Source organism: Kazachstania africana, chromosome 7, assembly GCF_000304475.1.
Source record: "Kazachstania africana CBS 2517 chromosome 7, complete genome".
NCBI lineage: Eukaryota > Fungi > Ascomycota > Saccharomycetes > Saccharomycetales > Saccharomycetaceae > Kazachstania > Kazachstania africana.
Genome location: NC_018946.1, coordinates 717956 through 741870, shown reverse-complemented (window position 1 = coordinate 741870; position 23915 = coordinate 717956). Strand labels below are relative to the sequence as shown.

At 36.6% G+C, this 23915-nt stretch overlaps 12 protein-coding genes across 12 annotated transcripts; 6 read left to right on the top strand and 6 right to left on the bottom strand.

Moving 5' to 3' along the window:
- Window positions 1–94: 94 nt before the first annotated feature.
- On the bottom strand, window positions 95–1219 carry RRT2 (diphthamide synthase; the record flags this gene model as incomplete). The annotated part of the gene is made up of 1 exon (XM_003958477.1): window positions 95–1219. One exon carries the CDS (start codon window positions 1217–1219, stop codon window positions 95–97), a length of 1125 nt encoding a protein of 374 aa, XP_003958526.1.
- A 144-nt stretch (window positions 1220–1363) lies between these two features.
- ISW1 (chromatin-remodeling ATPase ISW1) lies at window positions 1364–4531 on the top strand (the record flags this gene model as incomplete). The annotated part of the gene is made up of 1 exon (XM_003958476.1): window positions 1364–4531. The coding sequence occupies one exon, from the start codon at window positions 1364–1366 to the stop codon at window positions 4529–4531; it is 3168 nt and encodes a 1055-aa protein (XP_003958525.1).
- Window positions 4532–4719: 188 nt separating this feature from the next.
- GPX2 (glutathione peroxidase GPX2) lies at window positions 4720–5205 on the bottom strand (the record flags this gene model as incomplete). The annotated part of the gene is made up of 1 exon (XM_003958475.1): window positions 4720–5205. The coding sequence occupies one exon, from the start codon at window positions 5203–5205 to the stop codon at window positions 4720–4722; it is 486 nt and encodes a 161-aa protein (XP_003958524.1).
- Window positions 5206–6223: 1018 nt separating this feature from the next.
- Window positions 6224–7570, top strand: ALG7 (UDP-N-acetylglucosamine--dolichyl-phosphate N-acetylglucosaminephosphotransferase; the record flags this gene model as incomplete). Its single annotated transcript, XM_003958474.1, has 1 exon — window positions 6224–7570. One exon carries the CDS (start codon window positions 6224–6226, stop codon window positions 7568–7570), a length of 1347 nt encoding a protein of 448 aa, XP_003958523.1.
- Window positions 7571–7580: 10 nt separating this feature from the next.
- Window positions 7581–8279, bottom strand: KAFR0G03550 (5'-deoxynucleotidase; the record flags this gene model as incomplete). The annotated part of the gene is made up of 1 exon (XM_003958473.1): window positions 7581–8279. The coding sequence occupies one exon, from the start codon at window positions 8277–8279 to the stop codon at window positions 7581–7583; it is 699 nt and encodes a 232-aa protein (XP_003958522.1).
- Window positions 8280–8574: 295 nt separating this feature from the next.
- Window positions 8575–9422, bottom strand: RPL28 (60S ribosomal protein uL15; the record flags this gene model as incomplete). The annotated part of the gene is made up of 2 exons (XM_003958472.1): window positions 8575–8975; window positions 9374–9422. 2 exons carry the CDS (start codon window positions 9420–9422, stop codon window positions 8575–8577), a joined length of 450 nt encoding a protein of 149 aa, XP_003958521.1.
- A 408-nt stretch (window positions 9423–9830) lies between these two features.
- On the top strand, window positions 9831–11273 carry VVS1 (Vvs1p; the record flags this gene model as incomplete). Its single annotated transcript, XM_003958471.1, has 1 exon — window positions 9831–11273. One exon carries the CDS (start codon window positions 9831–9833, stop codon window positions 11271–11273), a length of 1443 nt encoding a protein of 480 aa, XP_003958520.1.
- A 903-nt stretch (window positions 11274–12176) lies between these two features.
- Window positions 12177–13511, top strand: THI2 (Thi2p; the record flags this gene model as incomplete). Its single annotated transcript, XM_003958470.1, has 1 exon — window positions 12177–13511. One exon carries the CDS (start codon window positions 12177–12179, stop codon window positions 13509–13511), a length of 1335 nt encoding a protein of 444 aa, XP_003958519.1.
- Window positions 13512–13644: 133 nt separating this feature from the next.
- Window positions 13645–14757, bottom strand: ARC1 (Arc1p; the record flags this gene model as incomplete). Its single annotated transcript, XM_003958469.1, has 1 exon — window positions 13645–14757. The coding sequence occupies one exon, from the start codon at window positions 14755–14757 to the stop codon at window positions 13645–13647; it is 1113 nt and encodes a 370-aa protein (XP_003958518.1).
- Window positions 14758–15743: 986 nt separating this feature from the next.
- ERT1 (Ert1p) lies at window positions 15744–17453 on the top strand (the record flags this gene model as incomplete). Its single annotated transcript, XM_003958468.1, has 1 exon — window positions 15744–17453. One exon carries the CDS (start codon window positions 15744–15746, stop codon window positions 17451–17453), a length of 1710 nt encoding a protein of 569 aa, XP_003958517.1.
- A 1190-nt stretch (window positions 17454–18643) lies between these two features.
- Window positions 18644–20896, top strand: KAFR0G03490 (uncharacterized protein; the record flags this gene model as incomplete). The annotated part of the gene is made up of 1 exon (XM_003958467.1): window positions 18644–20896. One exon carries the CDS (start codon window positions 18644–18646, stop codon window positions 20894–20896), a length of 2253 nt encoding a protein of 750 aa, XP_003958516.1.
- A 404-nt stretch (window positions 20897–21300) lies between these two features.
- On the bottom strand, window positions 21301–23859 carry PRP5 (DEAD-box RNA helicase PRP5; the record flags this gene model as incomplete). The annotated part of the gene is made up of 1 exon (XM_003958466.1): window positions 21301–23859. One exon carries the CDS (start codon window positions 23857–23859, stop codon window positions 21301–21303), a length of 2559 nt encoding a protein of 852 aa, XP_003958515.1.
- Window positions 23860–23915: the final 56 nt, after the last annotated feature.

The following is a 23915-nucleotide window of genomic DNA, read 5'->3' as shown; positions in this document are numbered from 1 at the left end:
AAGAGAATACCATGAAATGAGACCCTGATAACCGCCTATTGGTTGAATATATCCATTATCTAGGGCTTGCATATATTGTTGATGTCGATGTCGTTTATGGTTTCCATTTTTGTAGGGATTTGTCGTAGAACGAGCAGGTTGCAATAAACTCGTTGCACCAGTCACCACCATAGCACATTGACTCATGTCCTTCCTTTAAATAGTTAGTCACCTTAAAATATTCTTCGTTAGTGTCATTCATACTTACAATTTTTGCACCGTCATACATGCAACAAACCATAAGGGTGTCCTCACTGCCAGCTTTTGGCATTTCACTGAATCTCCATACACCACCACCGAGATTACAGGATTTTAGTTCGGCCACTGGGACATTTCTGCCAGGATATATGGAGTCGCCTAGCATTCTTAAATCAAAAGATCTGATATGGTCATCGTATGAGCCAGTAACTAAAGAGGTTGGTCTATCATTTCTAAATGTCGTAGTACTAGACTTGATGGCCACTACACCGGAATCATGGATTCTGTTATTTGACCATATCATTTGCTTGGACCGCAAATCATGTGCCATCAGACACGAATCATCACCTCCTGTGAAAAGAACTTGGGAAAATGGTTGTAGTTGACCAAATTCTGCTGTCCAGCATTCTAATGAATGTGCTTCATCGAACGTTTCGACAATCGCTTCTATCCCTGAAACGTTTTCACCTTGTACCTCATATGGAGTTACCTCAGCTCTACCATCATAACTTGAAGATCTATCAATTTGAAACTTCAAACTGATATCTTGCGTTGCAATATTCAATAAAGCCACTTCACCAGATGTGCTAGTTACACACACAGTCTTAGCATCATGTGGACTGAAATGCAAAGATGAAATCAGCACACCAGAATCAAATACAACAAAATTGACAACCTCCGTCAATATAATGTCCTTTTCCGTCTCTTTAAGTTCCCAGATCGTAATATTACCCGTGGAATGTGCTGTCGCTACAAGTTTGTCATTGAAAGGAGATAACTTCAAATCTAGAACTGCACCATACGTGTTGTAGATCTTCAAAAGCTTCAAATCTTCATTATACACGTTAATTGAACCAATTCTATGCCCAGTTTCCTTATTAAGTTCGTACGTTCCTACAATAATATATTTACCACGATAAATGTGCAATGCACATGGAGGATAATTGGTGATTGTACGTTGTTCCACCTTTGATTCTAGCATATCTCTTGTGCTGATCCCATCTAGCGATGAGTGTGAAATTTTTCGATATAATTTTCTTGCATATATAGAAAAATAAGACTACCAGTAAACAAGAGGAATCTATATATATATAAACACGCCAAGATAGTGAACAAAGCAATAGGTATGACTGAACCTAATAATGAGTACTGGAAAAGCTTGAAGTCATTTCAAGTTGATGTACCGTCTCGCGATCCAGAATCGAGAAAGCAAAGATACCTTTTAAGCAACTCTAATACCAGAAAATTCGATCTTCAAAGCACCGTCAAGAGATTTGAACATCTGTTGTCATTAAGTGGTCTGTTCAAACACTTCATTGAGAGCAAAGCTAAGAAAGATCAAAGATTCAGCGAAGTACTTGACATCTTAGGTAGCAAACAAAGCAGCTACGCAGATTTGAAGAGACACGAAGATGCAAGAAGACGTAAAAGTGAGAAGGAGGAAGACGCAGAATTGTTGAAGGAAGAAGAATTGGAACAAGACGAATTAGAGGATGTTTCTGCTGCGGTTCCTTTTGAATTTAGAGAGTCCCCTGTGTATATTAATGGTCAATTAAGACATTATCAAGTTCAAGGTTTAAATTGGTTGATTTCTCTACACAGAAGTGGTCTTGCAGGTATTCTCGCTGATGAAATGGGTTTAGGTAAGACTCTACAGACTATATCATTTCTAGGTTATTTAAGATACATTGAGAAGGTACCAGGTCCCTTTTTAGTAATAGCGCCTAAGTCCACGCTAAACAATTGGAAGAGAGAAGTGAATAGGTGGACACCTGAAATTAACGCCTTCATTTTACAAGGCGATAAGGATGAGAGAAGTGAATTAATTAAAGAAAATCTTTTATCGTGTAATTTTGATGTTGTAATTGCATCTTATGAAATTGTCATTAGAGAAAAAGCATCCTTAAGGAAAATTGATTGGGAGTACATTATCATTGATGAAGCACATAGAATCAAGAATGAAGAATCTCTATTATCACAAGTCTTACGTGAATTCACTTCTCGTAACAGATTGTTAATAACAGGTACTCCCCTGCAAAATAACCTTCATGAGCTATGGGCCTTATTAAATTTCCTATTACCAGACATTTTTTCAGATTCTCAGGATTTTGATGACTGGTTTTCATCTGAATCTACTGAAAAAGATCAAGGTAGCATTGTTAAGCAGTTACATACGGTTTTGCAGCCATTCCTTTTGCGTCGTATTAAAAATGATGTCGAAACGTCGCTGTTACCAAAACAAGAATTGAATTTGTACGTTGGTATGTCTTCTATGCAAAAAAAATGGTACCGTAAAATTTTGGAGAAGGATTTAGATGCAGTTAATGGTAGCAATGGTACGAAAGAGTCGAAAACAAGGTTATTGAATATTGTTATGCAGTTGAGAAAATGTTGTAATCATCCATATTTGTTCGATGGTGCAGAGCCTGGCCCACCGTATACCACAGATGAGCATTTAGTGTATAATTCAGCAAAATTGAAAGTCCTTGATAAGTTATTAACCAAGATGAAAATGGAAGGCTCAAGGGTATTGATTTTCAGTCAAATGTCCAGAGTTTTGGATATTTTGGAAGATTACTGTTATTTTAGAGGATACGAATACTGTAGAATTGATGGTTCAACAGCGCATGAAGATAGGATTGAGGCTATGGACGAATATAATGCACCTGGTTCCTCTAAATTCATTTTCCTATTGACTACCCGTGCCGGTGGTTTGGGTATCAATTTAACGTCAGCTGATATTGTTGTTTTATATGATTCGGATTGGAATCCACAAGCAGATTTGCAGGCTATGGATAGGGCACATCGTATCGGCCAAAAGAAGCAAGTGAAAGTGTTTAGGTTGGTTACCGATAATTCTGTTGAAGAGAAAATCTTAGAGAGAGCCACACAAAAACTAAGACTTGATCAACTAGTAATCCAACAAAACCGTACAATGCTGAATAAAAATAAGAAAGAAAATAAAAATGACCAAAAAGATGCCTTGTTAACGATGATCCAACACGGTGCTGCGGATATCTTCGAATCAGGTAGTACTGTGGGGACCACTGCAGCTTCGAGTGCAAGTGCCACGCCGGCTCCAGATGGACTCATTCAAAACAAAATGGATGATTTTGATCTAGATGAACTATTGACTAAGTCTGAAAATAAAACAAAATCTTTGAATGCTAAATACGACTCCTTAGGTTTTGATGACTTACAGAAATTCAATCAAGATTCAGCCTATGAATGGGACGGTAAAGACTTCAAGAAACAAACGCAGAAGGATATAATTAACCTTGCATGGATAAATCCAACACGTCGTGAACGTAAGGAAAATTATAACATTGATGGGTATTACAAGGATGTCTTACAAACGGGCGGTCATCGTGGTGGTACGCCCGTTCATTCTAGGATGCCTCGTGGACATCCATATTACTCGCATCAATTTCAGCCACCTCAATTGAAAGTACTTTATGAAAAAGAAAGATTATGGTTGACGAAAAGGGCAGAGTATACGCCAACTTTGGATGATTTGAAGTATGTGTATGGCGATGATAAAGAGGAAGATGATGAAAACCGCGAGCAAAAATTGAAATTATTGAAACTGATGATAGCGAATGCTCAGCCATTTACGGAAACAGAAGAGAATTTGAAGGAAGAATTAGAAAAAATTGGTTTCCCTAATTGGACCAAGAATGAATTCAGAAAATTTGTTAGTGCTAATGGTAAGTACGGGAGAAACTCGATAGAATATATTGCCTTGGAATTAGCGCCTGGGAAGACATTTGAGGAAGTGGCAGAGTATTCAAGGGTATTTTGGTCTCAATTACCTGAGATTGAAGATTACGAAAAGATTCTAAAGACGATAGAGATTGAAGAAGAGAGGATTTATAAAGTAAAATTACAACAAGAGGCATTACGTCGTAAGATATCGCAACATAAGAATCCTATGAAAGATTTGAAATTAAAGTACTGGCCTTCAAATGCCATTTATTCCAAGGATCAGGACAGATTTATTATTCTCATGATGTTTAAATATGGTCTTGGAAAGGACAGTATTTTTGAAACGATTAAGAGCGAAATTCGTGATTCACCTATCTTTGAATTAGACTATTTCTTTAAGAATAGATCTAGCAGTGATTTAATGAAAAGAGGGCATTTAATTTTACAAAGTTTAGAGAGAGAATTCAATGACGGTATTGTTGTTGATGATGAATTTAAACGTAGGATGGAGATTGAAGATGAGAATGGCAAGAGACTTAAAGAAGAATTCGAGAGGGAAGATGAATTGAAGAAACCTAAGTTAGAATAATTGTTATATAAATATATGGTGTATTATTAGTATTATAAACTTGTGAATTTTTTTTTATACAATTGTAACTCATCGGTACGCATATTTTTCCGGGAAGTTAAATTATGAAGCCAGTACGCAAAACGTTAATCAACACACATAACAATCTTTTTAAAAAACATAATTTTGAACAAGTGAATTACGTAAATCTATTTAGATAATAATTTACCGATCTTTGGATCAATGGATTCTGGCTTAGTCAAAGAGGAGAATCTTTCAACGACTTTACCATTTTGATCGATTAAAAATTTTTCAAAATTCCACTTAATTCTCTTTAAACCCATTGGACCCTTTTTCTGACTCTTTAAGTATTCATAGAATGGATCAGCATTTGAGCCGTTGACGTCAATTTTCTGCATGATTGGGAAAGTGACACCGTAATTCAGTTGACAGAATTGAGAAATTTCTTCATTAGTACCTGGTTCTTGGCCTAAGAATTGGTTACATGGGAAACCAAGGATCACTAGACCTTGGTCTTCATATTTCTTGTATATTTTTTCCAAACCAGCATATTGTGGAGTGAAACCACATTTAGAAGCGACATTCACCACAAGGATAACTTTACCCTTATATTGGTCAAGCTTGACGACTTCACCTTTCTTATCCTTGACTTCGAAATCGTAAACAGATGGCATTGAAAATATTTGATTTAGATACTTATTTTAATTTTAATACAATTAAATGTAATCTACGTAATCAATTGTTTCTTAAGATATCAAGTCATCTGTATTTATATTATTTGATATGACTTCCTGGTTGCAACCGGGTAACTAAAGGGTCAGGCAAAAGCTTAGTAAGTGTGCCTTACCGAGAGGACTGGCTGGCTGGCCGACGAGACGAGAAGACGCGCAGCTCTAAAAGATTTGGGCGAAGAGATTTCCACGCCAACGCTTGGTAAGCGTCTTTTCTTTTTGTTTTCCCTTTTCGGTGGGCCTTTCCACGGGATGAGGCGAATTAGGGCTTGCAAGAAAAGACACAGTGTGGAATTTAAGCGCCAAGATGACACAAGAGTGGCTTTTTCCATTCATGGCATTCTTTGAATGGTTTGTGACAAAGCAAGAAAATGTCACAGTTCGAGTTCCAGACTGGAGATTTTGATTAGCAAGCATCGTGGCTGTTTTAGTCTGACCTAGTATTAGCTCTTATCAATTGCACATTCGATCTCTACTTTCCTCTTTGAATTCTTAGTACTTGGATATGGGGTAACACAATCACAAATACATGATACCTAATAGATCTTTTTCTCTAGAAATGGCTTGCGTGATCCCTCATCAAGACTCATTTTTATGCTTGGGCTCTGCGGTAACTACAAAAAACTTTTTACTAACAAATTGATATTTACGATGCCGATTTTATGAAGTACTGAAATACATTACTTCTCATGTGGCTCTTACGATAAGACGCAACCAAGGAGGCAACAAAAACTTACTTTCTCCTGAATAAAATAATCTGCGCTTTGCAAGACTAAACGTAACCCAGTAAAGCCATAATTTCGTCAGCTGTCACATCCTTGTTTTTAAGGAATGTTTTCATCTGCTGTACAGGAACATTTTTGACACTCTCTTTAACAACGCATACTTTGGTGGAAAATTGTAAAAATATAAAGCCTTGAAGAAGCAAAAGAAAACAAACTCTCATTATAACCCTGACAGGATGCACCGGAAGCTACTTCTTTTGTGTGCTATATCATTGATATACTTTACGAGAAACATCTCTCCCATTTTAGCATCCATCGCCTTCTCAATCATAGGGTATTTGGCAACAGATTACTTGATTCCAAAAGTTTCCAATTCATACGTTAAAATCGGATTACATGGCAAAGACATGAGTAAACCCGGTAGACCATTACTACCTGAATGTATTGGATCCGTCTCTGCGGTCGTTTATGTGTTCATCATGCTTTTTTATATTCCATTCATCTTTTACACGTATCTCTCGTCCAACAATGGTAATAATCACGGCGAAACGGCCATTTTGGAAACAAATCCCCAAGTGGCCATCTTTCCACATAATAAATTGGCTGAATATTTGAGTAGTTTATTATGCCTACAGACAACAATTCTTCTGGGTGTAGCCGACGATTTATTTGATTTGCGTTGGAGACACAAGTTTTTTCTTCCAGCAGTAGCAGCAATCCCATTGTTAATGGTTTATTATGTCGATTTCAACGTCACATATGTTTTGATCCCCAAATTTGTCATGAATTGGTTAAATCTTCGTGATTCGTCTGTCATCAATCTCGGATTTTTTTACTATGTATATATGGCATCAATGGCAATCTTTTGTCCAAATTCCATCAATATTCTAGCCGGAGTTAATGGTCTAGAAGTGGGCCAGAGTATCGTCTTGGCTCTCTTAGCTTTGATAAATGACGTTCTTTATTTAGGAATGGGAATTGAAGCCACCAAATCGAGACATAGATTCTCTGCTGCTTTAATCATTCCTTTCCTTGGTGTCTCGTTGGCTTTGTATAAATGGAATCGTTGGCCTGCTAAAGTATTTGTCGGTGATACGTACTGCTATTTTGCTGGAATGGTATTTGCTGTCGTTGGAATATTGGGCCATTTCTCAAAGACAATGTTACTGCTATTCATACCTCAAATATTAAATTTCATTTATAGTGTACCACAATTATTTCATCTGGTCCCATGCCCAAGGCACAGATTACCAAAATTCAACGAAAATGATGGTCTCATGTACCCATCAATGGCAGATCTAAAGACTACAAAACCAAAGCCAATTGTGCTTCGTGTGCTGAAATTATTACATACTTTCAAATTGATTCATTTAGAATATGAGGAGAAAACAAAGGAGATAATTGCTTGTTCGAATATGACATTACTAAATCTTATATTAGTTTGGTCAGGGCCTCTAAGGGAAGATAAATTGTGTGAAAGAATACTATTGATTCAATTTTCCATTGGCATACTATCCATACTTTTGAGACATTCTCTAGGTAGTATAATGTTTGGTCACGATAACTTATGGGATATTCATTAAAAATATATACTTATTTATACAGAGATGCAAAGAATTTTTCACGTAAACTAATCAATTCCTTGGTCCATTTGATAACTTCATCAGTTTTGATGTTCTCAACGGTGCTGAAAAAATCTTGAAAGTTCAATTTCCCATTGTGTTTCTTTTCATATTCGAAACATTGAACCAATAATTCATATTTATCTATGTCTTTAACGTATCTGGCTTCTAACGACTCGATCCTTTCGTAGTCTAACCATGCCTCCATGATTTCCCTTGCAGCAATCTCGCTTACAGGTTTGATTAATTCATTACATACATATTTCATCGTTTCCCATTCTCTTCTATGCTTCTCCTCCTTACCAATGGCATCAACAGGTGTTATATCCCCAACAATGGCCTCTGCCATATCATGTACTAGAGCAATTCTCATGCACTTATCACGATTTACGTTAGGATTGGAGATTAACATTGATATAATTGACATACGGTACATATGATCAGAGATACTTTCACTTTCAGCAACTGACATGCCGTAGTCTAGCCAGCCGGTTCTCTTTTGAATTTTTAACTGTTGTATGACGTTGAGAAGTCCTAGTAAATAATTTGGCTGCGTCAGATCTAGGAACTCCTTTACTGAATTTGGGATATGGTCCTTTGGCTCCCATAGTTTGGCCGTTGCGCTAATTGTGTTATTTGAAGTTGATATCGACGTTTTAACAGATGACATGGTATTGATTTCCTTCGAGGATATTGAACTTTAAAGTGCCTATGGCACGTTTTTTTTTCTGGTTTTGTTTGTATTGCCTTTTAAATAGGATGCGATGCAATGAAGATCTTAAAATTTTTTTCAAGTAATCCCGTTAAATGTATATATTATACACAAATTTTTATAAATGGATCAAATGTAAACAAAGAAACACCGACAGCATTCTCTGTGTTTCAAGATGCAAAATGAGTTAGATAATTGTGAATTATTGAATAGATATATGATTAAATGGATACTATATATACCTTTAATGCGCTTAGGCAATTAATTCAACAACACCACCAGCAGCCTTGATCTTTTCTTCAGCTAACTTAGAAACGAATCTGGCCTTGACGATGACTGGGACGTTTGGAATTCTACCCTTACCTAAGACCTTACCGTAACCAGCAGCTAAAGTGTCAATGACTGGAGCAGCGGACTTGGAAGCGGACTTTAAGTAGTCGTCTCTCTTTTCTTCTGGGACTAAAGTCCATAACTTGTCTAAGTTTAAGACTGGCTTCCAGAAGTGAGCTTGTTGCTTGTGGAAGTATCTCATACCGACCTTACCGAAGTAACCTGGGTGGTATTTATCCAAGTTGGTTCTGTGGTGGTGTAAACCACCGGCCATACCTCTACCACCCGGGTGCTTTCTGTGCTTACCGATTCTACCTTTACCGGCTGTATAAAATCAAAAACAATTTTTTAAATTGTTTAAAAGATGTTAGTAAAAATTATGATCTCATAAAAGTTACGGGGAATCTGTCTCTTTAAATGAACACTATCACTCAAAAGAAAAAAAAGAATTGCGTCCCTGCTAGGATACACTCATTTTTCTTATAGTAACAGTGAGAGTATTCGGAGGTCACGAAGGAAGAGTTCTATATCAAGCATTTGCATGCGATAAAAACAAAGACTTCTCCTTTAAAAGAAAAAGCCCAATGTCGTTGACCTTTTTGCCATAAAAGGCAGTAGAATACAATCACTGCTACATCAGGAGAAATAATATCTGCACATATTTAAAAAGAAGAATCGCCGTCTTGGTTCTTTCATTCCCTCTTCCAAACGGAACTACATACCTGAGACGTGACCTCTGTGCTTTCTAGTCTTAGTAAATCTTGAAGGCATTTTTGATTCTTGGTTTATTAAGACAATACAAAAAATATGAAATTACAAGTAGTTTTCAATATATAAAGTTTGATGAATATTATAAATGAAATTGCATTTCGCCGCTCGAAGCAGACTGGCATTTGCGTCTCCCGTGAAAAAAGTTGCGTCTCTTTTTTTTTTCAAAAAAATTGAAATTTTTTTAAATTTTTCAAAAAATGTCTGGATTTAGCATGTCTGGGTTCAAGAACAGTCAAACGAATAATAAAAGCAGTTTTTTTTTTAGAGAGAATGCTGTGGTAAGGCTAACACCCACGGGTACGGGGGATGGATGGCACAAGGTTTCTCTTATAAGGAGAGAGATATAAGAAGTTTTCAAATGTATCTTTAGAGAAATCTTTTACTATAGTCATAAGACGATAGGAGGAAATGCCAGAATCCACTTCTCTGATCTCAGATACTAAGAAAAGGGCTTTGCTTACAAACCCTTTGATTTTCTCGACTTTGGTGGCATGTATGGGGTCAATTCAGTATGGTTACCATATTGCCGAACTCAATGCCCCACAACAGTCGATTATGTGTCCTACAGTGACTATGGAAGGCTATGAAGAAACGTACTTGGGGAGCCATGGTTATGCTCAGTGTATTACGTTAACTGACCAGCAGTATGGTGCAATTACTGCAATGTTTAGTGTTGGGGGGTTAGTTGGGTCTTTCTTCGGTGGTAGATTGGCTAATAGATATGGTAGAAAGTTCACTAGTTTTATAACTTGTACTTTGGGCTTAGTAGGTTCATGCGTGTTATTCGCTTCCAATAACTATGCAGGCTTATTGATTGGTAGAATCATTGTGGGTGTCGCATGTGGCGTGCAAATTGTTGTGACACCTTTGTACATCAATGAAATTACTCCTGCAGTATGGAGAGGTGCCATGGGTTCGATGAACCAATTGAGTATCAACCTTGGTATATTATTGACTCAATCATTAGCAATCAAGTTGGCTAATGAACTGTACTGGAGATGGCTCCTCTTAGTTGGTGCCGCTATTGCCGCTATTAATTTCGTCTGTTGGATTCAAATATACGAATCACCAAAATGGCTACTCAGACACACTAATAAACTTGACAAGGCAGAAAATGCTTTATCTTATCTCCGTTCTACCACTTATCAGGAAGTTAAGAATGAAATTAACGATTGGAAGAAAGAGTTTAGACATGCAGAGATTGAAAGTGGTACTAACGTAAGACCTTTGACATTCTGGCAATACGTCAGGGGTGCTTCACACAAGAAACCACGTGACGCCATTACTGCCATATTGATGGGTCAACAATTCTGTGGTATTAATTCGATTATTTTTTATGGTGTGAAAATTATCAGCAGATTATTACCAGAATATGCTATTTTTGCCAATTTTGGAGTCTCGATCATTAACGTTGTGGTCACATTCCTTGCATCATTAATCGTCGACCAATATGGAAGAAAACCACTACTGTTGACATCCACAATAATCATGTCTGCGGCATCGTTCTTTATCAGCATCAGTATAATCAATCTAAAATCCGTTTCTTTGATCATCTCCATTTTTGTCTACATAAGTGCGTTTGCAATAGGTCTGGGGCCTATTCCATTTTTAATCATTGGTGAGCTGTCAACCGCAGAGGAGTCAGCTACTGCACAAAGTTACGGTACTGTATGTAACTGGCTGGCCACTTTCGTGATTGGCTACGGCTTCCCTCTCGTTAACAATCTGATGGGTGGCTATGTCTACATGCTCTTCGCAGCATTTGCAATAAGTTTTGCATACTACATCTACGAACGTGTTCCTGAAACAAAGAGCAAGACTAACTACACAGATATATGGGCAGATTATTAATGTAAAAAGAGTGAAAGAACGAGAGAAGAAGGAAAAAGGAAAGAGAACAAACTCCGGTAACATGTATCCCACTGGCTTCCCTTCCTCTTCTTCTTCCAAAACTGCATTGATGAAAAAGTGTTTTTTTTTTACTCTTTCTGGGTCTACTCACTCATTTTTTGCAATCACCTATACACAAAAAAAAAAATATGTAGGAAAAAAAAAATTCGATGATACCGTGATTTCCATGCTTCAAATTACTGTCGCAAAGCCTTTCCATTCTCTCCAGACCAATCTTAATTTTGCTGCCATTTTACTCCCGCAAAAGTCAAAAATAAAATGTGGAACCGAAACTCAGAGAATTTTACCTACAGAAACCCACATATTATTATTAATTACTGCTGATTTTTTCTTTTAATTGATATTTTTACTAATAAATTATTATTTCATTTTTGAATTATATAGTAATCAATTAATCATACGAAAAGGTTCCAGCATCAAACAGATTTCCTTTTGAAGTTCCACGGTCATGGTCGGATAGAAACAATCTATTTTGGTTGCATGGGCTGCAAATTTCTTCTAAACTCTTAAACGCATACATTTCTGATGATCTTCGAGATTTTATTGAGGGGGAAATCTTATTTATGAAAAAGGAATAGATGTGGCAGATAGGCGACTAGCCAATGGAAAATTTGAGTGTGTCGTGCCTATTTGACTTCAAAAATACGCTTCTTGAATCAAAGACCACGTTGTGCCTGCAAAAGTTTTTTTTGCTTGCTTGCTGAGATAAGATCCATTTTATCTGATTTACTTTATATAGTCACCTTGTCTTGTAATCTTATTTTTGATGTGTACCTGAATGTTTGAATTTTAGAAATGATTCAGTCTTGGATTATATATCAATTGAACTAAAGCTATGCTACAATGACTGAGCCAAAGAAGAAGAGGATAAAAAAGAAATCTAATACCGTTCGAGCAAGAGCTTTCACTGGATGTTGGGCCTGTAGATTGAAAAAGCGTAAATGCGATGAAGTGAAGCCAGTTTGTTCGTTGTGTTCGAAACATAACGATCCATGTTCATATGATATTCGATTGATGTGGTTAGATAATAATTTATTCAAGACTAATCATAAAACTGGAGCTTTTGAGTGTTTTAGTCTGGAGAAAGGCACTGAAAAGGAGAAAAGCATATCAAAAAAAAAGTTTATGGAACTACTAGAATTCGGTACTGACTATACTAACGACAACGATTTTGAAAGTTTCACTATTAGCGCAAGAAGATTCAAAACTTATAATAATATGGTATCATCTGTATATTATGATGACAGAACGAAAAAATTTAATTATGACCAAAAATATGTCGATTGGAAACTGTCGTTACTGCTGGATGAATTAGAAGAATCAGTTAAGCTAACTAGTAGTCAATATGACATAAAAAAAGGACCTTTTCTTGTTTTTCCTTGTTCCGCATTTATTATAAATGGGGAAGATTATTTACCTCTCGTACCAATGATCAAACATGAAAACACTCTTACTCCCATGATTTCTAAAATAGAACGCTTACCGTTATCTCATGATTACCATATAATTAAGGATCAACAGGACCGAATATCAAACTTGGTGGATGAAAAAGTTTTTGGCATCATATGGTTGAAACGTCATAGCCATTCGTTGTTAAGCAGAGACGATTTCATGTCATGGTACCTTAGCTATTTGAAGAGAACAATAACAGCCTCATTTGCACTTTTGATAGAACAGATGATAGATAATACAGATACCAATACTCCATCTTATTGGATTGCACTGATATTGGATAACCAATTTAATTTTAATATAGACTGCCAAAGTGTTGGCGTGACTCTCACCATGCTTCTTTATGACAACCAGGATATATCACAGTTATTGACGCCGCAACTCGTGTTTTGGTATCTGCAATTGAACTCGTTGAATTTTTCAATATATCCAATTATACAATTTCTCATAGAAAACTCTGACTCAATCGAGTTATTAATCCATTGCTATACTTTACTGAATTATAGTGTCCCGAACTTAGAATTTTTCGATCAGGAAAAGATTACGATACAATTGAAGGTATTGGTCACTAACAAATTGGTAGGAATATGGAAATCTAAACTCATTCAATTAACATATTTAAATCAAGATACCACTAGCATTATCAATCAACTACAATTTTGGGAAACGCAGCATTCATACAATTTACAATTCTATGACCATTTATGCATAATCAATGACACATGATATACTATATAGACACTTTAATATATTATGATTTAATGAATAGTAACATTCATGACTCTAATAGTGATATATAAATTTTGAAAAAATGGGGTAAAGTGAAATATTATATGAATTATAGATAATATTGTTATACTTAACGGACATTGGCATTAGCGATAGAGGCGACCTTGAAAGAGTCACCCTTGGCATTAGTTAACTTCAAGATTGGTTTTTCTTTGCTTTCTTCATCTTTAAAGATGACCTCTAAGTTTTCATTAGTAGAAAAATGTGGTTGTAAAGCTTCCCAGATTTTCTTCTTTGGATTTAATTGTTTTAATGGTTCTTCCTCACCGAAACCTTCGAAGAAAACTTTGTCACCTGCCTTGGAACCAGCTGGAGGTTCAACAAACTCCACTTTAGAGTCATCAGAACCACATAATACCATAGCAGTAGATTTGATACCTCTCATATTTACAGGCTTCAAGTTACAGACAACTACAACGTAACGTTCTTGCATGGCTTCTAATGGGAAATGCTTAACTAAACCAGAACAAACAGTTCTTGGACCTTCTTCATCACCAACGTCAATAGTAGAAACGTATAAGGAGTCAGCATCTGGATGTTTGATGGCCTTTTGAATGAAACCTACACGGAAGTCAATAACAGATGGTTTTGGTTTTTCATCCTTTGCTGGTTGCGCTTCCTTGGCGGCATTAGCAGCCTTTTTGGCGGCTTTCTTTGCCTTGGCTTCTTCTCTTAATTTCTTCAAAGTTTCTTCATCTGGCTTACCTCTTGGTTTCTTATCATCTTTCTTGTCATCTTTCTTGGCAGTTGGTGCTTCTTTGGCGCCTTCATCCTTCTTGGCATCGGTCTTCTTCTTCTTTTCAATTACTTCACGAGGTAGCTCTAAATCGAAATTCAAGACCAATTTATCAGATTCAGAAATTTCTAATAAAGTTTGTAAGTAATTGGCCCATCTTAAAAGGTGTCTAAATTTAGCGTAGGAATCCTTGGTAGAAGAGACTAATTGCTTTAATAAAGGTAGCACAGCCTCAAAAACGTTAACATCGGAGACGGTTGGATGTAATGTGGATAAAAGGAAAGCGTTATCTCTTAAAAATAGGTTAATTGATTCCAAATTTGATTCAACTTGACCGGATTTTAAGATGGAGTCCCATTGAGCTTCTAACGCGGATTGTTCTTTGCTTAGAGATGAGGTTTCCTTGGATACGGATAAGGACTGGAATTTAGAGACTAATTCTGACATCTTTTCGATTGAATGATGCTTCTATTACCTTGAATAAGATATAATTCTTCCCATCATAAGACTTTTTTCTATCAATTACTCGATATCAGAAAATTTTTTTTCAATATCCGATGCCTTTACCCAGACATACACACTTAAAAGTCATGTGACCAGAAAGACATGTCCACCAAATGGCCACGTTCAGTGGGACTGAGCAAGGCGGCGTATTTACAAGAGATGAGGCATTCCAAGGATGGATTGGCCAGTGTAGTCACTAGTTTGTAGCTGTATGTGTGCGATAAGCGGTGCGATTTCTGTGGTACCGTGGTCGCGCTACAATGCGAATGTTGGCGGTGAACATAGAAGTCGTCTGCTTCTTAAAGCGATCCGTTGGGCAGTCTGACGGCTGATATGGATGGTTTATTCATCGACGCCATCCATTCTACCATCGAATCATCCGAGGATTCTGACAGTTTTCTGGAACTTTGTACAAATATGAACTTTGAGATGACAGAAACAGCATATATGCCATTATCTCCGTTATGTAGTTTTCCTCATACTTACAGATAGTCTACACAGTATGGTGAGGTGCACAATCGCTGGCACAATCCAGGAAATCATCAGGAATACCTCTTGTCACATCATTAGATGTCGGGGGACGCATTCTGACCATAGCGACCCCCTATAACGGCAGATGCTCTTGAATGTGAAACACATCACATCTTATATAGCTTACCATCATTCAGAGACGGCAGCCTGCTCTGAGTCCATGTTTCTTTCATCGTGTAAATTTCCAATTCAAGATCGCTTTTTATGAGCAAGCCAAGAAATCTTGGCAACCCGCAAAGGGCTGTAGTAAACACCTACATTTCCTCCATTTGCCTCTGATTAAAAACGGGAAGCTTAGCTTATATATTCAAATTTAAGAGGCCAGATTGCTACTACTAAGCTTATATTAAAGTCCCCCCTCTATTTCATGAACTTTAACATTGTCGCTGTCGAATAACATGTATGCTGAAATAAGTAAGGCACCAACCGATTCTTCTGATGTACTGTCCAGTGACAGTAGTAATAATAACAGCAGTAGTACCATAAGTCAGACAAGAGTTCCTGGTACAATGATGGAAGAGCCCGCACAGAAGAAGAAGAAGAAGGGAAGAAGGAAGAATACTAGTATTGCTTGTGTCAATTGTTCTAAATGGCACGTTTCGTGTGATTCTAGTAGACCGTGCAAGAGATGCGTAAGTAAAGGTTTAGAAGACAAATGTATTGATGCACCAAGAAAAAAGAGCAAGTACCTAGCTGGTATCCCAGATGATGCGCTTCCCTTGTCTGTCCGGAGTAGTGAAGAATTGTCAAAGAAGAATTCAGAGCGTTTTATGGCTCCCTTGGATGGAAGAAGTCAAAGTAGTCCCGAAAGTCAACAGTATTCGAAACCAAACTACATCGTTCATAAAGCAAAGTTTGCGTCGAATGCTGCAGACTCTGAATACTCTATTTTATCAAATATCATCCACAAAGATAGAATGTTCAACAGAATTCCGATCAACAGATTATTCTCTCAGAAATATACTCCAGGAAGTACCTCACCGAATGAGCTTTCTTCTGGAATGAATACTACGTCGACAATGTCTACTTCTACAAGTCCACCAAGACAGGATTTGAATATGTTTGCCCAAACCATGTATAATAATAACAGCAATAGGAATAATCAGCTCAACAACAGTAGGTCTAGTATTACGGCTTCTTCAAGCAACGAAAATCTTCCAGAGCAACATTATCCTTCTCTTTTGCAGAATGTTTATTCAATCATACTAGGGCCGCAATCCCAGGAAATCGTAAATTCACAGATTAATCTATTTACGCATCATTTTCCTTTGGTTCCTGTAGAAACACAAACGAACTCATTGAATTTTAAGAGATTAATGCCTTTGGATCCTACAACAAGCAGTATATTACAAAAGGATTCTGGCATAAATCAGTTTTATTTGAACAATGAGTCTACTACTTTTCCTGAAGTTGCCTCAAGTTACAAGACCACAAAGGATATGCCAGTATCATTTGCACTACAATGTACTTCACCTGAAGTTTTCAAAATAAGAAGTAACCCTGATTGGCCCCATTCCTTACGATACGAAAGACCCATGGAAATTTACACTTTAATTAATGAACCTTTTGCACATACGGAAGGTTTCCATCATCTCTTCCTTTATTTGAACAGCAGATTTGCGAAGAAAGACCTTGTTGAAATGTGTAGACGTATGGCTGAGTTTAGGCCCATCTTCATTGCATGTTCTGTGACATTGACTGAAGAAGATATGATATTCATGGAGCAATGTTATCAAAGGACTCTTTTGGAGTATGCAAAATTCATTGAGCAGATAGGGACTCCAACGTGTATTTGGAGGCGTAATGGTCAGATCTCGTACGTAAATGAGGAATTTGAAATCCTTAGCGGCTGGAAACGAGAAGAATTGTTGAATAAAATGACATTTATAGTGGAGATCTTAGATGACGAGAGCGTAAGAGACTATTTTAATACGTTTGCAAGTGTGGCATACAAGGATTTCAAAGGTTCAGAAAGGATGAAAACATGTAGAGTCCTTACTCCAATTAAGGGACAAGTTATTGATTGCTGTTGTTTATGGACACTGAAAAGGGACATTTCTGGGTTTCCATTGATGATATTAGGAAACTTCATGCCTATAATGACGTAGAAAAGTATGAGCAACAGCTTTTGTAATATTATATAAGTCAATATCTTACGCAAGAAAATTTACCCATCAGTAAAAGAAATGACGTAGCGACCTTTATGGCAACAACAAAACAAGTAACATAGGCTACTTTGGATACCCACTTCTCATAATACCACACAGAAGAAAGAAAAGAAATTCTTCTAATTACATCAAAAGATGCTATTTTCGTTCCCGACCTAGAAAGAAATCTGCACTATTTCTTCTTTGTGCTGAATGCGCTCAACGATGCACCAAAAAAGAAAGACCGACTGCGGAAGGGTGCGTTTCTGGTAATACCCATTTTTTAACTGACGCGAAACTGGATCCCAAGATCATCCTTCATCTCATCCCTGAGCTTGATGGGGAATGCGCAACATCAAAAGCAAGTCGGCCAGATTAAGACGAGAGACAATGAGACAAAGAAATTGAATGGGAAGCTTCCTTCTAGTTTCATCAGCAGGAAATCACCTCGTTCATAGCCCCGTGGAATACCACTACTCCAAGCGTGAGTAACGACGCTCTCCATCGGCCTGTAATCGGCTCCTTTGACAGCTGTTTTGCATCCATTCCCAATCGAGACACGCCCTCGAGGCCAACTTTTTTTTTCATTTTTCTCGAGAAAAATTGCTTACATAACTTCGGAGAACAAAGGAAAGAAAAGAAAAGAAAATTGGGCATCAGAAAATTTTCTCGACAACAGACGGGGCCGCAGAATGCACTCATCGTTTCGAGGGAAAATAAGAAAAAATCATCCCAATGATAGAAAGAAGAAACAAGAATCTATACGGTAAGTATTCTCGGCAGTCTTGTTCGTTCTGCCTATGGCAATGATATTCAATTTATTCATCTCTTTTTTTTTTTTGCTCGAAGTACATTCCCTTTCCTTCGAAGCTTTTGTTATTTTTATATATATCTCTCACACTCTTTTAGTTTCAAAATAAAATTAAGAGTAAAAGCTCTCTTTCTTCGAAACAAACAGCTAGTTTCGATCACTTTACCCCATTGATAGACGAGTTGTTTTTATTTTTTTAATAATATTCCCTTTTTATTATTATTGCTACATAATTCTTCTTTTTATTTCGAAGATCACGTTTCGTCTTAACAACGTTGTATTTTCATAAATTTATCCTCCCAATATCACTTTTCCAGCGTTGGATCCACATAACAATAACATGTTTAGGGTTGCCCAGCAATCTCAACCATTGAAGGGTAAGTTACCGAATCAGTTCATTCCTGCAAAACATATCTATAATCCACATGCGGCGGAATTCAATTCTACGATGAATCAGCCACAAAATAACGCCATGCCAATCAACAACGGGCCTGTAGGTCAAATGAATATGATGAATGGAGCACCATCACAAAATCAAATGAATGTAGATTTTATGTACGAAATGAATCCAAATTCACAATCTATGAAAGATGTACCATTGAATAATTCTAATAGTAACAATCATAAAAACCGTAATAACAATCATGAGGGCCTTTACAGAAATGATAGCAACAAGAATTCCCGTGGACATCAATTCAATTTCAAAAATCAATCTAGGAATAACGATTCTCAGAACCACAATTCGAATACTTCTAATAACACTTCCGTTAGTCCAAATTCTCCATGGTTCCAAAAAGTCTGTGCTTTCGAAGATTGTGTATCCCAGACATTATACATGTCTCAAACTCCAAGACGGAAAAACATTAAGCATCGTTCAGAACACCCTAATTCAAATGCCAATCCGTTATTTTGGGATTCCATCGGTAGAGCCATGGGTTTATATCACGACTTGATCAACACCCCAGAATTAAATTCTGACAGAGTATCCAAATTGGTTCATTTGTTACACAATGGTTTAAGAGCAAACAGAAATCAACTAACCAGAATGAACAAAAAACCTGATTACGATTCTCAATCCTTTCATAAGGAAATGACTAACTACCTTTGTAAATCATTAAGAGAAATATCCGATGATGTATTGAATAGTAAAGTGGAATTAAACGAATATGGTGCCATGCATTTGATTACTGCATTCAAAGAATTACTATTATTTGAAGAAGCCGTTCAAATTTGGAAAAATGCTATAAATGGATCTAACTCTTACACATCCAATATCTTCTTGAATCCAAGAGTCGTTGGTGTTATTTTGCCAATATTGTACGATAACGGTGTCTCATATCCTGAAATTCAAACACTTTACGAAAAATCTTCCTCTATGATCAATTACTTCCATCCTAATTTATCCGTTGGTATGATTAGAGCCTCATTGTCTGCAAGTGAAAATGAAATGGCCTTACAACTATTCCAAAAGTTATGTGAAGAATCTACTGAAATGAAATATGGGTACTTAATTGAAACGCATTTGTCCTTTATTGGTGAATGCAAAGATTTGAACGTAGCACAAACATTTTTCGACAAAGCTTTAAATGACGAGATGCCATATAAGATTGATTTGCAAGTTTCTTACGTAAAATCATTTTTAAGAAATATTTGGAATCAAACCCACGACTTCAACCACATTTACCAAATATGGTATAAATCCTCATTACATTATGGTAGAAACGTTAATCATGGTATTTCTTCTTCATTGAATGATACTTTCTTCGATATTTTCTTCGAAAATTTTGCTAATGATAAAGTTCAAGGTTTCCAAACGTTACAAAATTTGATTCAAACATATAATAATATTAAGAAAATCGACGAACCATTTTTCAACATTATATTAGCCAAGTGTACTATCTGGCATGACAGAACAATATTAGAGTACATCGATAAGAGTTACGAACTATATCACATTCCAAAGACTATTGTAGCATACAGAATTTTACTAAAATCCATGGGATCCGTGGATGACACTTCTAATGTGGAGATATTACAAAGATGGATCGACTTAATTCGTAAGTCGGATGAAATTGGGCAACGATTTATTGCCAATGCTGATTGGGCTGCTTTAAGAGATGCAACTGTGACATGGACTCAAGCTAACAGAGACAAAGGAATTTCAGGTAAAGCTACTCCACCAACTCCATCTCCAACGCCATCTCCTAACAGTGGAATGGGTAATGTTAATGATGCTGACTTTTATTCCCACCCAGCATTTCAAGCTTTGAACGCTTCTGGGGCCTTTGATGATATGGGCAATGACTCTTCGGCTTCAACAGCTGTTCCAAGTGGAGCTTCTTCTCCGTCTGCCCCAGTGCCATTAATGAAAAGTCAGCAATTACCTGTCATTGATGCAAGATTAGTATTATATCTGAAGATTGTCAAGCGTTACTCCCCTTACTGTCGTGATTCCAGACAATTGGCAAGACTAACAACTGGTACTGCTGTCAAGTATTCAGTACTTCAAGAGGTACTCAACCAATTTCAAACTTTGGAAGTAAGCGAAATCCCAATCCCTGAATTGCAAAATTTGAAGCCTACATGCGTGTAAGTCTGGTTATTCACATATTATTTCTTTTCGATTCAAATCTATTATTTTTCTCTCCTTTTAGTGTGATAGAATAGACGGACTATGATCATAAAATAGTATTCTTAATTGTTTGCTTTTTACCACATCATCTATATTATATTTTCCTTTTTTTTCTGATATTTCAACATATTATATTCAAAACATAAAGACATAATATTATTCTACTAATAAAAATAATCAATAATTTCAAAAACTATAAAAAAAGAATTACCATCACAGTAATATCAAAAAGCATTAATGTATCATATATATTTTCATATTAAGATATCAAACTGACATTTTATCTATCATATATTTGTGTATTTAATTGACGACAATAAAAATAATTATAAAATATAAGCTGTATCCATGTAGTTGAGAACTTCCTAATACTTATTGCTCTTAATTGTTTGGTATTCTATTTTCTTTATACCTTCTTTAACCTTAGTTTCAAGAAGTTCAATGCTCAATTTGACACTTTTTTCCTCGTGGCCTTCTATGAGAAGATACAGTTTTGGCTCGTCACTTGCATTCTTCGGCTTTGAGCCTTCCGGGTAAAATTTACCCTTGTTTGTGATACTACAACCTGTTTCATGCTTCACGAACATTAACGTTGTATTTTTTGTAGCTTCCCATCTTACAAGCTGCGGTAGATCATTGACATAAACTTCTGCACTAAAAACCACGCTGCCATCAACTTCTGATGTCTTTACAATTTTATGTTCTAATTTAGGCATTTGTATTTCATCAGTAGAAAGTTGGTTAACAGGTTTTGAGGTAGACCCAGCAGAGATGCTTCCTTCGGATGCGGCACTTGCTTTTATATTATTTTCAAATCCCAATTTCTCTTCTTGTTCCTTCTTTTCCCTCTTAGTATCCATATTTTCTAGACCTTTACCGCCAAAACCAGAAAACAGTTTATATTGCCCAGAGTTCATACCCTTTTCGAACTCCGCGTTCATTGCATTCAGATGTGTTAGATCCAGAGGATCCTGATTTTCGAAGTCATGTTCCCGCATTGCTTTCTTCAAGATATATGCAGCTGCTAATTCATCTTTCAATAAAAATGAAACAGCCTTACCTTTTGAATTCCCTCTAGCAGTCCTGCCAGTCGTATGTATGTATTGGGCAAAAGTCTTGACTGCATTATAAATAATGACCAGTGACACTTCGGGAACGTTTAGTCCCCTAGACAAGACTTCAGTACACAATAGAAGACTATTTCTGGTTCGTCTGTATTTCTCTAGATTTAGCACCCTTTCTTGATAAGGTTTCCCAGCATGAATAGAAAAGATCTCAAATCCAGAACTTACTAAATTAGTCTCTAATATATCACAAATCTGTTGACTGGCTACAAAAATAATAGTTTTATTATCTTGTAGATTATCCGACTCTTCAAAACCTTCTTGTGCTTCGTGCTTGTCATTTCTTTCTTTCAAAAGGGATATTAGTTCATCAAACTTCTGTGTGTCAGATTCACATACCCTAAAATTTTGGCTAACATTTTCATTAACGATATTATTTGAGTTGATTGTTATGGTTATAGGATTTTTTAGTACTCTCATAGCAAAGCTTCGTATTTTATTCGAAAATGTTGCACTGAAAAGTACACACTGCTTGTCAGGTCGGATAGCTTTCATTATTTGAGTAACTTGTGGTTCAAATCCCATGTCAAATAATCTATCTGCTTCATCCATAACAACAAATGTTATTCTCCCTGTGCTTAAAAGTTTTCCTGAATTTATTGTCAGCAGGTCTATGAATCTACCAGGAGTAGCTACCACTATTTTAACCCCCCTTTTGACTGAAGAAATCTGATCTTTCAGTTCTGAGCCTCCAGTACAGCAGATACAATTCAATGATGCATCGTCATTGATCAACTTATTGATTTCTTCATGTATTTGCAAAGCTAATTCCCTTGTAGGGGCGAGCACAAGTCCGATCGGCCCTGTTTCAGAATTAGATAGGTCTCTCTGACTCTTTACTTGCCTCAATAATGGAAGTAGATATGATATCGTTTTACCAGAACCGGTCTTTGAAATACCAATAACGTCTCTACCACTCATGATTGCTGGCAATGCTTGAGCTTGAATTGGTGTAAGCTCCTGAAACTTCATGACATTTTTTATCGAATTCATTATTGATGTGTTGAGACCTAACTGCGACCATCTTGTTATGGGATTTGGACAACCATGCCCTTTAATTTTAATATTATCTAAATTTAACCGTAATTCAGAAACTTCATCCGCTGTCATGTTTCTGATTTCTGGAGTTTCTTGATAGAACACTTTTTGAAATGGTTCCAGATTGTTCTTATCATATTTTACTTCTGTGACCTTTTTTAACGATTTCATTCTCGCTATACGTTTGAAGTTTTTTGCTTCAAACTCATCATCAGTCACCACTATGTCACTATCATCAAAATCACTAACAGTAGTTTCATCTAAAACATCTCCTCTAGATGTAGTTCCCTTGCTGTCCTCACCTCCGGTTAAGCCATTCATAAGTGCATCCAGAGGATCCACGTCGTCATGATATTGTCGATTTAAAGTAAAATCTGCATCGTCCTGCCCACTAATGGAGTCAGGCCTAAACAGTGCCACCGCTGGTTCACTAATTTCAGTGTCACTATCTTCGAACTCTATCCTGGTAGTTTTCTTGGGACGTTTATTCTTTGGCTCATCCGACTTATTAACATCACTTATATTTCGTTTTTTTGACTTCCATTCTTCAAGTCTTTTCCTTCTCGCCGCTAGTTTATCTTCTGCAGATGCATCTTGTCTAATGTTAGTAATTTGAGATTCATTTACTTCAGGTTGACTGCTTTTCGTTTGTTTCTTTTCAAGATCGAACTGTGCCTTTTTCTGCTTCCATTTGGCTAATTTGGCTCTTCTTTCTTTCAAAAGCTGATCTTTTTCACTGAAACTTTCTGCTTTGTTGGTCATACTATTCGATAACAACAGGTGTTGGTCTCTCTTAATCTAACTATTGATGTAAGTAC